The 14525-nt window shown below is 40.5% G+C and overlaps 3 protein-coding genes across 3 annotated transcripts; 2 read left to right on the plus strand and 1 right to left on the minus strand.

Annotated features, from left to right (window-relative positions):
* Positions 1 to 6652: 6652 nt before the first annotated feature.
* On the plus strand, positions 6653 to 10123 carry LOC129719778 (uncharacterized protein K02A2.6-like). The gene has a single exon (XM_055671187.1). It carries the CDS (start codon positions 6653 to 6655, stop codon positions 9839 to 9841), a length of 3189 nt encoding a protein of 1062 aa, XP_055527162.1. The 3' UTR covers positions 9842 to 10123.
* LOC129719779 (uncharacterized protein K02A2.6-like) lies at positions 9943 to 10721 on the plus strand. The gene is made up of 2 exons (XM_055671188.1): positions 9943 to 9946; positions 9997 to 10721. The coding sequence occupies exons 1-2, from the start codon at positions 9943 to 9945 to the stop codon at positions 10719 to 10721; spliced, it is 729 nt and encodes a 242-aa protein (XP_055527163.1).
* Positions 10722 to 11619: 898 nt separating this feature from the next.
* On the minus strand, positions 11620 to 12932 carry LOC129720687 (nitric oxide synthase-interacting protein homolog). Its single transcript, XM_055672257.1, has 5 exons — positions 12616 to 12932; positions 12344 to 12558; positions 11982 to 12291; positions 11816 to 11924; positions 11620 to 11761 (listed from the first exon to the last, which is right to left on the minus strand). The coding sequence occupies exons 1-5, from the start codon at positions 12789 to 12791 to the stop codon at positions 11690 to 11692; spliced, it is 882 nt and encodes a 293-aa protein (XP_055528232.1). The 5' UTR covers positions 12792 to 12932; the 3' UTR covers positions 11620 to 11689.
* Between the last annotated feature and the right edge of the window lie 1593 nt (positions 12933 to 14525).

The following is a 14525-nucleotide window of genomic DNA, read 5'->3' on the forward strand; positions in this document are numbered from 1 at the left end:
TACAGTCGACTGATGCAGTTGCATTTGGTCGCCGTTTTCCCGCTTGTCTGACACAGCCATGAAGGGATTATATTACACATACGTATTGCTCGGGTCACTGGTGAATGATTGTGGTAGAGATGATCATGTCGTAACTGCTTATAACATCAATCAAGTCAAGATTTAGACCAAACCAGGATTTGTCGAAAATTTAGTAGAGTATAACGGGAACCGATAACTATTTCTTTGATTGAGGATTTGTCGAGTTATTCACTGCTGAATTCATACACCCAGAAACGGTTAAAATGCTAGGATATCGAATGCAAAACTGTTTGTGTTCTCCGTTCTAGTATTTTACTTATTAAGATTTTTTTTGTCAGGAATTTGGTAAAAAAATAACCCTTAACCCTCTAGTGCCCAAGTTATTTTTCAGACGGACCTATGTAAAATCACTTTAAATCTTTATTAACATTTTTTTAAGTATTCATTAAAGCTTTCTAGAGGTTCAACTAAAGCGTGTCTAAAGGCGGCACTGAGCACTAGAGGGTTGAAGTATTGAATGTGGACATTCATTTGATAATTAATATAACAGAATATACATGGGTAACCTGCACAAACTCAATTACTCAAAACCTCGAACCATATGAATTTTCATTTTAGCATAAAGCATTCCAACGATGACTAACGAATTTAGCTCTTGGTACAATATCATAAATATAATTGCTAAATAAGCAACCAGTAAAAATATTTCGCATTTTTTTTATTGATTTTTGATTTTAAGCTATCTCAGTATCAGAGCTTGGTCTGAGAATTCGGAATAGTATCAACCCCGTTAACTGTGTAGAACATTCAAACAATTGATAACAGTGTGTAACAGTTGTTAGTTATACGTATCTAAGTGAACTATTTTTCAAATGCCCAATGAGTGCTAGAGGCGAGAACTAAATCCTGATAACGAAAAACACCCCATCAGTATAGTCACTGTACTTTTACTAGTCTGGCGGAATGGATTTCGGAAACCACTTTGGACAATGGAAACGGCAACTTGATGATTATGCGCCGCATTTTACAGTTGATAACTCGAGAGAATTTTTGAAATGAAATTATAATAATATTTTTTACATTATTCATTGTATTTGTAGCTAAAATTTGAAATAAACTATTATCAGCTCCCTTCGAAGAAACACAATACTACCAGTTGACTGTAACAAAATTGGTAAATTAATTGTACTATTGTTGTAGAGCCACGTCGTTGAAAATGTTATTTTCATCATCCTATAAATTAATGTTAATGTCTTCTATCATGAGCATTCTAAGAGTTTTTAATTAGGATATCCTCAAATTTTTTGATGAAATCTTGCACATTTCTTCCAGGATTCCAAACACCAAAAATATATTGATATCAAAAAGAAAAGAAGTAAGGCCCACATTAGCAAACATCAAAGTTGGTGGTCGCAATATTAATTTCGGCCGCCATATATATTTTTTTCAAAAAAAAAAAAAAGATTTTGAACAGGTACCCACCTCAAGAATTCTAGCACCGTTCGAAAGTTGATACTTTTCACGTGAAATATGTTAAAATCAACTATGTATGTCGATCCAAAACATGTTGGACTCGACCGTTTTTTGCTGTAACATTTGCATTAAAAAATGGACTTTTTCAGTGATGAAATACTAAGGTAGATCATTGAGTTTAATAAATTTTGCATGAGAGGTAATCATGTTAGCTTACTTGCAAAAAAATCTACGTTCTTGCGAGCGGCTGTCCGGTAGTTAACCGGAACATTTATTTATTATATTGGGTGATAACGTTGACTAAGGTACAACATTGATATTCAGCCGCTCTTCTCCAACGAGCGCTTCTAGTAGTAGGCCGACACCAGATCCGGCCAAAACACCGTTGCTTCGCCCTTTCGCCTTTCTTGATGAACGACGCAACTTGCGGTAGGCATTTCGTACTATAAGTTTCCCCATTCACAGCCACTCCGGAGCGAACGAACGAAAGAACAACAGCTTTAACATCCTTTTTTCCCTGATTGTCAGCCACAGCAGCACCTTCTTGGGGAACACGGTGTGTGAAATGAACGTAACGTCGGAGCTCACTTCCTACGTGGGGGAAGTAAAATACGAAGTGCCCTGCCAGCCGTTGCCATCCAATGTGAGATTAGTCTCGTCGTCCATCACCACCGCCACGTCGCAATTCGCCGGGAAAATCGGCTTGACCATGTTATTCAACCGCTGCTGCTGCGTCATTGCCTACAGCTCCGAAACCAGTGGACGGAACTTCCACTTTCTGATATGTACGTTAATGTTCGCAAGGTACCTTTTCATGTTTTGGCGATTGCACCGACCTCCCGGCGTCCGTTTTCGACGCGGCGGGGTACCGTTCGTCACATTTTTAGACAAAGTAGCTTCAATGTTTTCGCCTTCATGATTAAAGTTCGACTGATAGAGCTATTAAATTTTATCCTGTTGACCCATGGGTTACTATGATTGATGCTGCATGAGTTGTTTCGTCAGTGCGTGAGAAGGTAAACCCATGAAAAATCGGCATTTTTTGTCCAAACGTTATCACATCATAATTTCTATAGAACATATCGCATCAACCAATCATTAGAAGCATTCTTCTGCATACATCAGGACCTGATGAAGTTATTTGACCTTCATTTTAAATGGAATCATTTGCTTCATTTTTCACAACCCACTTTTAAGATCTTTTCTATCGATTCAAAACGATACTTACGCATTAAAAGAGTACCATCAAATAGCGTGATGGGATTCTAATGTCTAATGACACGTTGAAGGAAAGCAAAGAGTTAAACTTGGCGTCAATTTTTCCGTCAGTTGAAATAATCATCAGTATCATTTGAAATGCCGAAAGAAATGAAGTGAAAATAAAACTGTTCGAAATTCCTTTTTATTTCTTTTACATTTATATCAAAAATGATTTGTGTTTTCGAAATCATATCTAAAGTAAATATAACGTAGGCTGTCCATATTCGTGAACGGCCAGCAATATGAAAAAAAAACTTTGAGAATATTTCCTTCACCAAAGAGAACTTTGATATGAACAATAATGGGTAAGTCTCCGAACAAGAGTATCATTCTCATGCCAGCTGCCATGAATAATCTACTTGCTATGGAACAATCGAGCGATCGGCATATAGGTACAATGTTTATAAATTTATCAATGTATAGAGCTTAATCGAGTTAACTTTACGAAATCAAATTTATTGTTTTGTAACCAATTACCCTAAAATCTGTATCATACATATATAGGTACAGTTTGTTGCTTGTCAGGAATAAACTGATCACCGATGAATGTGATTTTTTCGAGGATGCGAAAAATGAACACGGGCTGAGAGTGTGATTTAGACTTAGTAGAAATTTCCCTCGTCCAGATGGGACATCGGAGATTGTGGGTTCGTGTCCCGTCTGGACGAGTACTTCTCGGCCCGTGTTCATTTTTCGCATCCTCGAAAAAATCACATACATTGCCTACTTTACGACTTAAAATAAAAGTCATTAGAAAAGAAATGTAACTAGTTTCATGAAGTGATCACCGATGCCAATTCAATTGTTGGCTCAGGAACATCACTAAAATGTGTTCGTAAGCGGTCTGGATTTTAAAGAAACTGCGAGCCAATTATTGGCCCTGACGACTCTGTTACTATTGGTTTAGTTTTTACTTGCGAAAGTGAAGGAAGGGAATATTTTTGCTTTTGTTTTCACACATAAATTGACAATTGCATATGAGAACTCGCGTAGGTGCGAACAGCCTCAAAAATCTCTTTTACTTGTGTCAGGGCCAATTGCCAAGATTAGAGCATGTCAAAAGTATTCAGAAAACACACTTCCCGCACTCTTTGAAGCCGCAAGGGAAATATTGCTTAGAATAAAGAAATAATTTCCTTTTCCTAAGTCCTGTTAAAGACCGAATATCTATTTGAATCTTGAAGAGCAATAAAAAAAATATATATCAGTAAAATTTAACGCACTGACATATATATGCTAATGAATGTCCTTTTCAGTCTATTTCCACAGACTAACAGACATAACATTTTGAACAAATTTTCAATAGAGTCATCGTTCGGATGATACCAGTACTTCACGTTAGTAACATTAGCTCCATCTGCTGCCGTGTTCACGCTGCGTCTTTTATTTCCACATCAGCGCTAACGTACGTGTATGTGTCGAATTGAGATCCACGAAACATTTATGAGATCGCATGACGGCGCCACAGACGGTATTGTCGCGCGATTACTGTAATTTGATAGGAAATTTAAAAAGATTGTTTTTTTTTTGTAGTGATGAAGCTAGGCTTCAGTGTTACGTCTATTAGTCTGTGCTATTTTTAAAGAAGATTCGGTTGGAGATGTTTTATGGAGAATATGATGTGTTAGAGCAATTTTAGTGAGGTAAGATCAGCAAAAAACAAACGGTCGAATCCACCATGTCTGGTAACTTTATTGTAATTCTTGCTTAAGACGACATAAATATTTGATTTAATGTAAAAAAGTGTGAGCTCTTAAATGGTACAAGAATTTTCAAGATAGGTGGGTGGGCATCTGTTCTAAGCTCATTTTTTCTGAAAAAAAATCAATATGGCGGCCAAGTTCAGTATGGTGACCACTACAGACGGTGTTATGAACAGATACGCAAAGAGTGAGGTCGAAAACTCCAAGTGAACTGTCAAATCGAGGCTCCAAGTGTGCAAAGTAAACAAACTCAGGAGTGTTACTTTTTGTACAAAATGTGTATTGTAATCAGCAGTGGTGGGCACCATTCCGCTAATTCGCTAATTAGCGACGCTAAAATTCAGTTAGCGATTTAGCGATTCCGCTAATTTTTGAGCTGGTTAGCGAAACTGTTAGCGTCGCTAAAATTTTGGCCTTCGAAACGCTAATCGCTAATTCGCTAAATTTTGTAGAGAAGCGACAATAGAAATATTTAGAAAAACTGTAAATTGCTGATGGCGTACGTAAATTGCTTCGAAAGATGAACATACTCTACTGCGAAAGTTACTTTTGTCAGTTTTTTTTTTACCCTAGAATGGCGTTCCAGTTATCGTACAAGCCACAGGAGCATTTTGAAGGACAAGCACAAGGTCTAGATTGAATTTTCGGCACACCAAGAACTTTGGTAAATTGCAATGCACTTGAAATTATGACAACTTTGGTTCTACTTTTTCGATTCAGATAATAATTGAATTTTTATGAAAACTTCCTAATATTCAATGCAAGCTAAATAACTTTTGTTATTCTTGTTTTTAGAAATCAAATATGAATACCGTTTCGTGAACCTCTTACTGTAAATAGCTTTAAAAAGTAATTGTTTTCGTTTGTTTAACCAAAACAGATCAAAGTGGTCCAAATCTTACAAAACACGAGCAATAAATATAGCGATATGACTATTTAGGACATATTAAAAAGTTAGCGATTAGCGATTAGCGAAAGTTCCGCTAATGTGGGTTCAGCGTTTAGCGTTTAGCGATTATCGAGCTAAATTTTCCGGTTAGCGACTGAGCGATTAGCGTCGCTAAATTTTCGGTTAGCGGTGCCCACCACTGGTAATCAGTATAATTGTTGTGAACCACGTGCAATTATGGTTTGAACGGAAAATGTGTTTGTTATGCTTGTATTATGAGTGATGCATTCAAAATTAAAAAAAAAAGTATAAACAAGCTTTGAAACTCAGTTATATATCCTTACAAAGTTTCGGAATTTCATTACACTTTCTAGTGCGTATGAAAAGTCATGCGAAATTCAATGTGGTTGCCAGAATTGTTTGGAATAGAATATTAGCAAAGGGTTGCCATATTTACTGCTTTTCTCTTTGCGTATCTCTTTATAACACAGTCTCTAGTGACCACCAATTTCGATGTTTACAAAGGGGACCCAATTTTTTCCTATTACTTGTATTTTTACTACTTACTATTGATTTGAGTAATTCTATAGACAAATTCAAGAGTTATAACAATTTCAGTAGGGGTCTTCACATCGAGCTCGTACACGAATACCGAGCCGTAAACTGCGTATCTTCCATTACTCGTCAATGGAGGTGAGTATTTTTACGGCTGGGTATTTGTTTACGAGCTCGACATGAATCCCCCTAGTGAGCCATGGTTTGACGAAAAACAATGGTTAAAAACAGTACAGTGCTTTTTCGATTTTATCAACAGTGTATTTTATCACTACTTGCCAAATTCACGCAAGATTTTCTCACGTTTTTTTCGATTTTGTCACGCTTTAAAAAAAAAAAACTAGATCAAGAATAACATACTTTTAGTTGTAGAGAGTGTTTTTTTTTTGTTTATTCGTTTGTATTTTTGTTGCAGGGACCACCCTAGCTGCGACAAGCGTTACCCAAAACGCAATTACCATCCGTCAGAGTGATAGACGTCCGGATGTGGCTATGTCATCGTAAGCGTAAAGAATGACACTCTGATATCCGCATTGCACAAGTACACATGTCCTATTTGTAATCTCGTTACACCTCGTTAATTTTTAAATAAAGATATATTTTCACTTGTTGTGTGTAATCGCGAGTTGAATATCACAACATTTTGGCGACGAGTAAAAAAAAAAAAACGAGTCAGTTTGCGGGTTTTTGCACGTAAAAAAGTGATTTTCCGTCGACGAGAGACTGATCATCAAGTTGGAGGTTAGCTGCGATGACGATGCCAGAGTTGTTCCAGGAGTCCCTGCTGCAGATCCTGACGCAGCAGCAGCAGCTGATCGCTCATCTATCTCAGGAGATGTCAGCAACCCAAAAATGCCTAAAGGAGTTCTCCCGCGATGACGTAGCACTGGATGCACTAGCTGGCAACATCACCGAATTTCGATACGCTCCGGACGAAGGGTGCACTTTTGATTCATGGTATTCACGTTACGAGGAGCTATTCGATAAAGACGCCAGTAAGCTAGACGATTCCGCCAAAGTTCGACTCCTTATGAGGAAACTCGACCCAGCGGCGCACGAGCGGTACACAAGTTTCATACTCCCAAAACTGTCCAAGGAGTTTGGCTTCACCGAAACTACCGCGAAGCTAAAATCGCTTTTCGGATCTACCGTCTCGATCTTTCATCAGCGGTATCAGTGCTTGCAGACCGTCAAAGATGAAACAGAGGACATCGTGTCATACTCCTGCAAGGTAAACCGTGCTTGTGTGGATTTTAAACTTGCCGACCTATCCGAGGAGCAATTTAAGTGCCTAGTTTTTGTTTGTGGCCTCAAGTCCTCGAAGGACTCCGATATTCGGATGCGGCTGATCACGAAGCTGAACGAATCGTCAGAGATAACGTTGGCGAAGATCGTGGAGGACTGCAGAGCCCTGACGAACCTCAAAAACGATACCGTGCTGGTAGAAAAACCTTCAGCAACAGTGCGAGCTGTGAAGCACAACACCAACAAACCTGTCAAGCCGTTACGTCATTCATCGGCTGCTGCGGGTAATGGAACCAGGGCAGATCAGCCACGTTCTCCGTGCTGGTCGTGTGGAGGAATGCACTATTCGAAGGACTGCCAGTTTCGGGGTCATCAATGCCGAGAGTGCGGAAAGAAGGGGCATAAAGAGGGCTACTGTGCCTGCTTCGCTGCAAAATCATCATCTGGCGATGCGAGAAAGAATGCACGGAGCCAGAAGTCAACCAAGGTGGTCTCCGTAAACACAGTTAGCCGGGGGAGGAAATTTGCGGAGTTGCGGATAAACCATGTTCCGGTCCGACTACAAGTTGATTCGGCGTCGGACATCAGCATTATCACCGCCGAAATGTGGAAGAAGATTGGAGAACCAGAAACATCTCCGCCTTCTTGCCAAGCTGTGACAGCATCCGGAGAACCGCTAAACATCGCATCCGAGTTCTGGTGTGACGTATCAATCAACGGTGTCTCCAAACGAGGTTTGTGTCGTGTCATGGTTCCGGAAATTTCTCTATCAGTTCTAGGTGCCGACTGGATGGACAACTTCGGCCTATGGGACGTTCCAATCAACTCGTTCTGCAACCAAATCAGTAGCCAGTTCCAGCCAGGCGTAGGGGCAATTCAATCAAAGTTCCCTGACGTCTTCACCAGCAGTATGGGACTGTGCTGCAAAACCAAGGTCAATCTACCACTACGAGGAAATCCTAGGCCGATATTCCGGCCGAAACGTCCCGTGTCCTACAGCATGGAGGGAGCCGTCGAAGAGGAAATCCAACGACTACATCAACTTGGCGTGCTAAAACCGGTTGATTACTCCGAGTGGGCGGCGCCAATAGTGGTCGTTCGGAAGCCAAACGGACGGATTCGCATCTGTGCGGATTTCTCTACTGGTTTGAACGACGTCCTCGAGCCGAACCAATATCCGCTACCGCTGCCAGAGGATATTTTTGCGAAGATGTCGGGGTGTCGGTATTTCAGCCATATCGACCTCTCCGATGCCTACCTACAGGTCCAGGTGGATGAAAGCTGCCAAAACCTTCTCACCATCAACACTCACAAGGGGCTCTATCAGTTCACTCGCTTGTCTCCTGGCATCAAATCAGCTCCGGGGGCGTTTCAGCAACTGGTAGACGCAATGCTCGCTGGACTCAAAAGCACCAGTGGGTACTTGGACGACGTCTTGGTGGGTGGCCGAACAGAGGAGGAGCATAATCGAAATCTTGAGCTGGTTCTTAATCGTATCCAGGAGTACGGATTCACCGTTCGAATCGAGAAATGCAGCTTCAGCATGCGTCAAATCAAATATCTGGGACAGATCTTGGATAGCGATGGCATTCGACCGGATCCAGACAAGGTCGCCGCCATTGCCAACATGCCACCACCAATCGATCTGCCGTCGCTGAGATCGTATTTAGGAGCCGTAAATTACTATGGCAAGTATGTTCCTGAAATGCGGAAGCTACGGTATCCCATGGATCAACTCCTGAAAGCAGGAACCAAGTGGGAATGGAACAAGGCGTGTCAAGATTCTTTCGATCGCTTTAAGGAACTGCTGATGTCTCCGCTGGTGCTGACCCACTACAATCCTCAATTGGACATCGTGGTGTCTGCCGACGCATCTTCAATCGGTATCGGGGCCAGAATCGCACACCGATTTCCCGACGGCACCGTGAAGGCAATTTGTCACGCCTCCAGAAGCCTAACCCCAGCCGAAACAAATTACAGCCAGATCGAGAAGGAGGGGTTGGCCTTGATCTTCGCTGTAACGCGCTTCCATCGAATGCTTTTCGGAAGACACTTCACGTTGGAGACAGACCACAAACCGTTGTTGGCCATATTCGGATCTAAAAAGGGAATCCCCGTTTATACCGCCAACAGGCTGCAACGTTGGGCGCTGACTCTTCTCCTTTACGACTTCTCCATCGAATACGTGTCGACCGATAGTTTTGGTTATGTAGATCTTCTATCGAGGCTGATAAACACCCACATTCGGCCTGATGAGGAGTACGTGATAGCATCGATCGAGCTGGAAAATACGTTCCACAATGTCGTTAATCAATCGCTGGAAGTCTTCCCGCTCACATTCAAGTCGATCCAGGCAGAAACCAGAGCGGATCCGGTTCTCCAAAAAGTGCTTCAGCACGTGCAGCAAGGCTGGCCGACCAAGAAGACAGACGTCACCGACTCATACCAGCAATTCTATCTTCGTAAAGACGGACTGTCAGTCATTTCCGGCTGCCTTCTCTACGGTGAGCGACTGGTGATTCCTTCGAAGTACCAGAAGAAGGTCCTCCAGTTGTTGCATAAGGGCCATCCAGGTGTCGAGCGAATGAGAGCGGTGGCACGTAGCTACGTATACTGGCCTGGAATCGACGCGTGCATTGCTAAACTTGTTTTTTTCCTGTACCGAGTGTGCTCGGGCTGCCAAAACCAACACTAGAACCAACTTGGAGTCCTGGCCCGTACCCGAAAAGCCCTGGCAGAGACTGCATATTGATTACGCTGGTCCTGTTGACGGTTGGTACTACCTCATCCTGGTCGATGCGTACTCGAAATGGCCGGAGGTCGTCCGAACGCGTCAAACGACATCACCAGCTACCATTGAAATTCTGGAGAGCATCTTCGCTCGCTTCGGAAACCCGGAGACACTGGTTAGCGACAATGGACGCCAGTTCATCAGCGGGCAGTTCGAGGGGTTCTGTGACACCAAAGGCATACTGCACCTGAAGACGCCACCTTTCCACCCACAATCTAATGGACTTGCAGAAAGATTCGTTGACACGTTCAAGCGAACTCTCAAGAAAATTACGGCGGGAGGAGAGGGTCTCACCGAAGCAATCAACACCTTCTTGTTATGCTATCGTTCTACGCCCTGCCGAAGCGCTCCCGAGGGAAAATCACCTGCCGAGATAATGCTTGGTAGAACGATACGCACTTCGCTCGATCTGCTCAGACCACCAACTGCACCTCACAAAACAGATCACTCCAAGCAGGACGACCAGTACAACCGCAAGCATGGAAGTAAAGAAATCAGGTACAATTCTAAGGACCTGGTTTGGGCCAAGGTCTTCAAGAACAACAGTTGGAGCTGGGAAGCTGGTCAAATTCTCGAACGCATTGGGAACGTGATCTACAACGTTTGGTTGGAGCATAAGAAGACGCTAATTCGATCGCACTGTAACCAACTCCGTAAGCGATGTGAGTCGGATGAAACTGAAACAGCTGATGAGAGGCAGCCTACGCAAGTCCCACTTGACATTCTACTAGAGTCATGGGGCCTGGATCGAAGTTCAACAGACGAAACTGAATCGATCTTCTAATCGAATCCGTATGCGCCTCCCGGAAACAAGCCAGTGCAACCAGATGGACTGCCCCCGAACTCTAATCCTCGCCCTAACCGGAAACAGAAACTGCAACGTCAACCATCAGTAACTCGCCAATCCTCGCGCAGCCGGAGGCGTCCCGTGAGATATGACCCGTACCATCTGTACTACTAAAAGGGGGAGGTGTTGCAGGGACCACCCTAGCTGCGACAAGCGTTACCCAAAACGCAATTACCATCCGTCAGAGTGATAGACGTCCGGATGTGGCTATGTCATCGTAAGCGTAAAGAATGACACTCTGATATCCGCATTGCACAAGTACACATGTCCTATTTGTAATCTCGTTACACCTCGTTAATTTTTAAATAAAGATATATTTTCACTTGTTGTGTGTAATCGCGAGTTGAATATCACAACAATTTTGAACTTACATTCCATTGAACTTTAAAAGTGCATCACATTTTACTCGACATTTCATAAATTTTAATTGAATCCAACACAAAATTTCCATTTTTTATCATTTCGCTAAAGTTACGGTTTCGGCACGGTGAAATTTACCGTGATAAAATCGAAAAAGCACTGCATAAATACGAACACAGGTATAACCAAATGCAGTTTCTTTACTTGTCCAATATTGGCTTTCTCAAAACATTACTTGAATCAGTACTAACGGGAATTGCTCGTCTTATTTACTCAAACACAGAAAGTTGATCAGAAAAAAAACCTTCATAGATTAAAGACGTGACTTCGGCTATCGAATTAGCAGCAAACACAATCTGATTACCGGTGCTCTTGGTCTTTCACAGTCATTTTTAAGTAAGATTGTACCGATTTAACAATCAATGGATCAAATAAATTTAACTTTTTCTTGATAATACATTTTTATTCGATAAACTTAGTTGATATAATAATTATATTTTATATTAATTTGCATAGTTAGTTTAGATAAGCGAGAATTGAAACATTTAGCACTGCAAAGCAGGTCGCTCTTCTTTTCCTTGAAGGTTATCATTCGTTGTGGAAAATCCAGTCCCGCCCTAAAACAAATGTGGTAAGATTTATTACTAAAATAGGACATATTGAATCCTTACCCTCTGAAGTGGAATTATGTCAGATTCAGTCAACTTTACGTTGGTTAAAGGATGAATCATATCCTTTTTTATGATTTTTTCCACACATTCCATTGTGACCACGTCTCCTCTGAAATAATAGAAATATTAGTTTACCTAACAAAACAACGAAAATTAATCTTCTCACGTGGTTTTCAATACTGCGCAAGGAACTGAATTATTCAAAATATCATGCGTTACAGCACACATGTAACGATTTTCTTTCGCGATCAACGACTTTTTATCGAATGCATCTTTAACCAACGTAAACTTGACTTCAATCAAGTCTTTTGTTTTCAATGGCTTCCCAGAAATCGGACAATATACTTTACTATCTGGTTTCTCGATTCGAGAAACTTTCGCCGAAGGTGTTTGTGATGGAACCCAGAAGCTAGGCAATTCTTTTCTTTTTCCAAGTGACACATTTGAAAGGGCACCACTCGTACTGGGAACCTCATCTAGAAATCAACACTGGGTTAATGATTGTCTTCCAGCCGTGAATCAACTCACCTGCAGGAGATACCGTTTTGCTGCTGACAATATTTTTCTCAATTGATATGAACTTATCCAATTGCTTCTTGGATTCAGCACTCAATTTGTCAGCTTGCTCCTCCTCATCTTGTTTAACCTGACGTTCATATTCCTTCAGCTTCTTCTCGTATTCCTTTTTCTTCGTGATAATGTAGGTTAAAATAGCTTCTTTGTCGAACAAATATCCTTCTTTCCTAAATGATGAATTTAAGTTTATTATAAAAACGTTTTTTTTCTTCGTTATTACTTACGTTATTACTGGATAGTGACAGGGCTGCAAAGTGAGCGAACAGCAATCAAAATTTTTGACCGAATCTTTTCCAAGCCGTCGAGAGGATGTTCCGAAACCGGAAGAGGCGGCGTCTTTCTTCTTCTCGTGATAGGTATAAACAGCACCTGCCGTACAATTCCGTGCGTGACGAGTCATTTTGTACTATTTATGTAATATCGAATATGCAGTAAAGTAATATGATCGCTATAACAATCGTTTCCGTTAAATGTTGAGAACTACCAAAATATTTATGTTTTGAACGTTTTGAGGTTTTGACAATCCAATCACTGTCTGTCCACAGTGCTGCCAGACATGATTGTATTGGAACACTGAAACAAATATATTCATCAATAGCTAGTGATACGAGTGTAACGAGGGTGGTCAGTAAAACAAAAAAAAAAACTAAAATTATAAATTATTCATTTCGTTGAAGTTAGCATTAAACAATCAGATTTTTATGCATAGCATGCGCAATATATGCAGAGAGCTGGACACGCATGAATCGCGGAGATCGCGCAGTAATCATAATCATTGTTAATTTAAACAAAACCAGATTCTTATTCAGTTTTCACGTGTGAGTTAAATACAAGCCATTGTGTAGACCTGGGAGGGAGAAACGAATACTACACTCAAAACAGAGAACACGCACATGCGTCGTTTTCTGATAGCGTGTAACTACTTTTTGCCTTTGACGGTGTTGCTGATATTTGTTTGGTTTTTGCGTGCGAAAAAGAAGAAAGGAAATATTTTTGCTTTTGTCATCACGCACATTTTGACAATCACATATGAGAGCTCATATAAGTGCGAACAGCCTTCAAAATCTTTTTCAACGCGAATAAAGTGCAAATTTTGCAGACTAATTTTTCGAGTCTGTGTTTTTTTTTTTCAATTTGCCGTTGTATGAAAGTTTTTTCAGAGTTTTGAGTTCGACCGTAGTGAAGTATGTTCGAAATTGTAACCAAAGCCTTAAATCCAGAGAAGCGCAAGTTTGGTAATCGAAGTACGCTAGCATGATTATTACTTAAAGCTTATGAAATTTATTATTTCACGTAAAAACAAACCAAAATATTTTTTGAAACGACAATGAATGCAAAAACTGTTTGCAATGAATATGTTTTCGAGCAACTGAAAGATATCAGTAATAACAATACTCATCGCAAAAAAATGCTTTTTTTTCCTTGGTTCAAATTGACAGTCGATGACAGCTCATTCTGGTTCATTTTGACACTTACACAGCTTCGTATCCGTTTCTCCCTCCCAGGTGTAGACCATGATTATGTACTCGTAGGTACACATTATTTGATGTAAAAAAAACAATAAAAAAGACTGATCAATCCTAGGATCAATCTTACTTTTTTCAAGCATTCCAAAAAATATTGAGGTCATTCATAAACAATCTTCATTATTCAATTTACATTATGTACTTTTATCGTATTCACAATTTCTGCAAGGAAGGAAATTTAATTATAAATATTCCAGTTCCACATGTACAATAATGCAGGTTATATAACTCAGCTTATTCAAATACTTCATAAAAAGGAGGTTTTTGTCAATTACTGAGGTTATTGCGAATTACTCCGATGCAGATTTGATTTTGAATCAATAAAATTGGAATGAAAATTTAAAAAATTGCGATTGGTGACATGGGATGCATTGTAGCCTAATAGTTTTTGAACACGAAACTAATGTTATTTGTAAATAAAAAATTTTCTTAGACTAACGATACTATGTGGATCAGGGTTGATATTTCTTGACACTCTTGAGTGAAAGTGAAAAAAAGCATCCATAAACGTTATTTTTTCACAATCCTTTCAGAGTTCTCCCTTCCCGCTTTTTGCATGGAAGTGAACTGTCAAAACACCTCATTATATTTCATGCGATGGAAGCAAG

Source organism: Wyeomyia smithii, chromosome 2 (genome assembly GCF_029784165.1).
Source record: "Wyeomyia smithii strain HCP4-BCI-WySm-NY-G18 chromosome 2, ASM2978416v1, whole genome shotgun sequence".
Lineage (NCBI taxonomy): Eukaryota > Metazoa > Arthropoda > Insecta > Diptera > Culicidae > Wyeomyia > Wyeomyia smithii.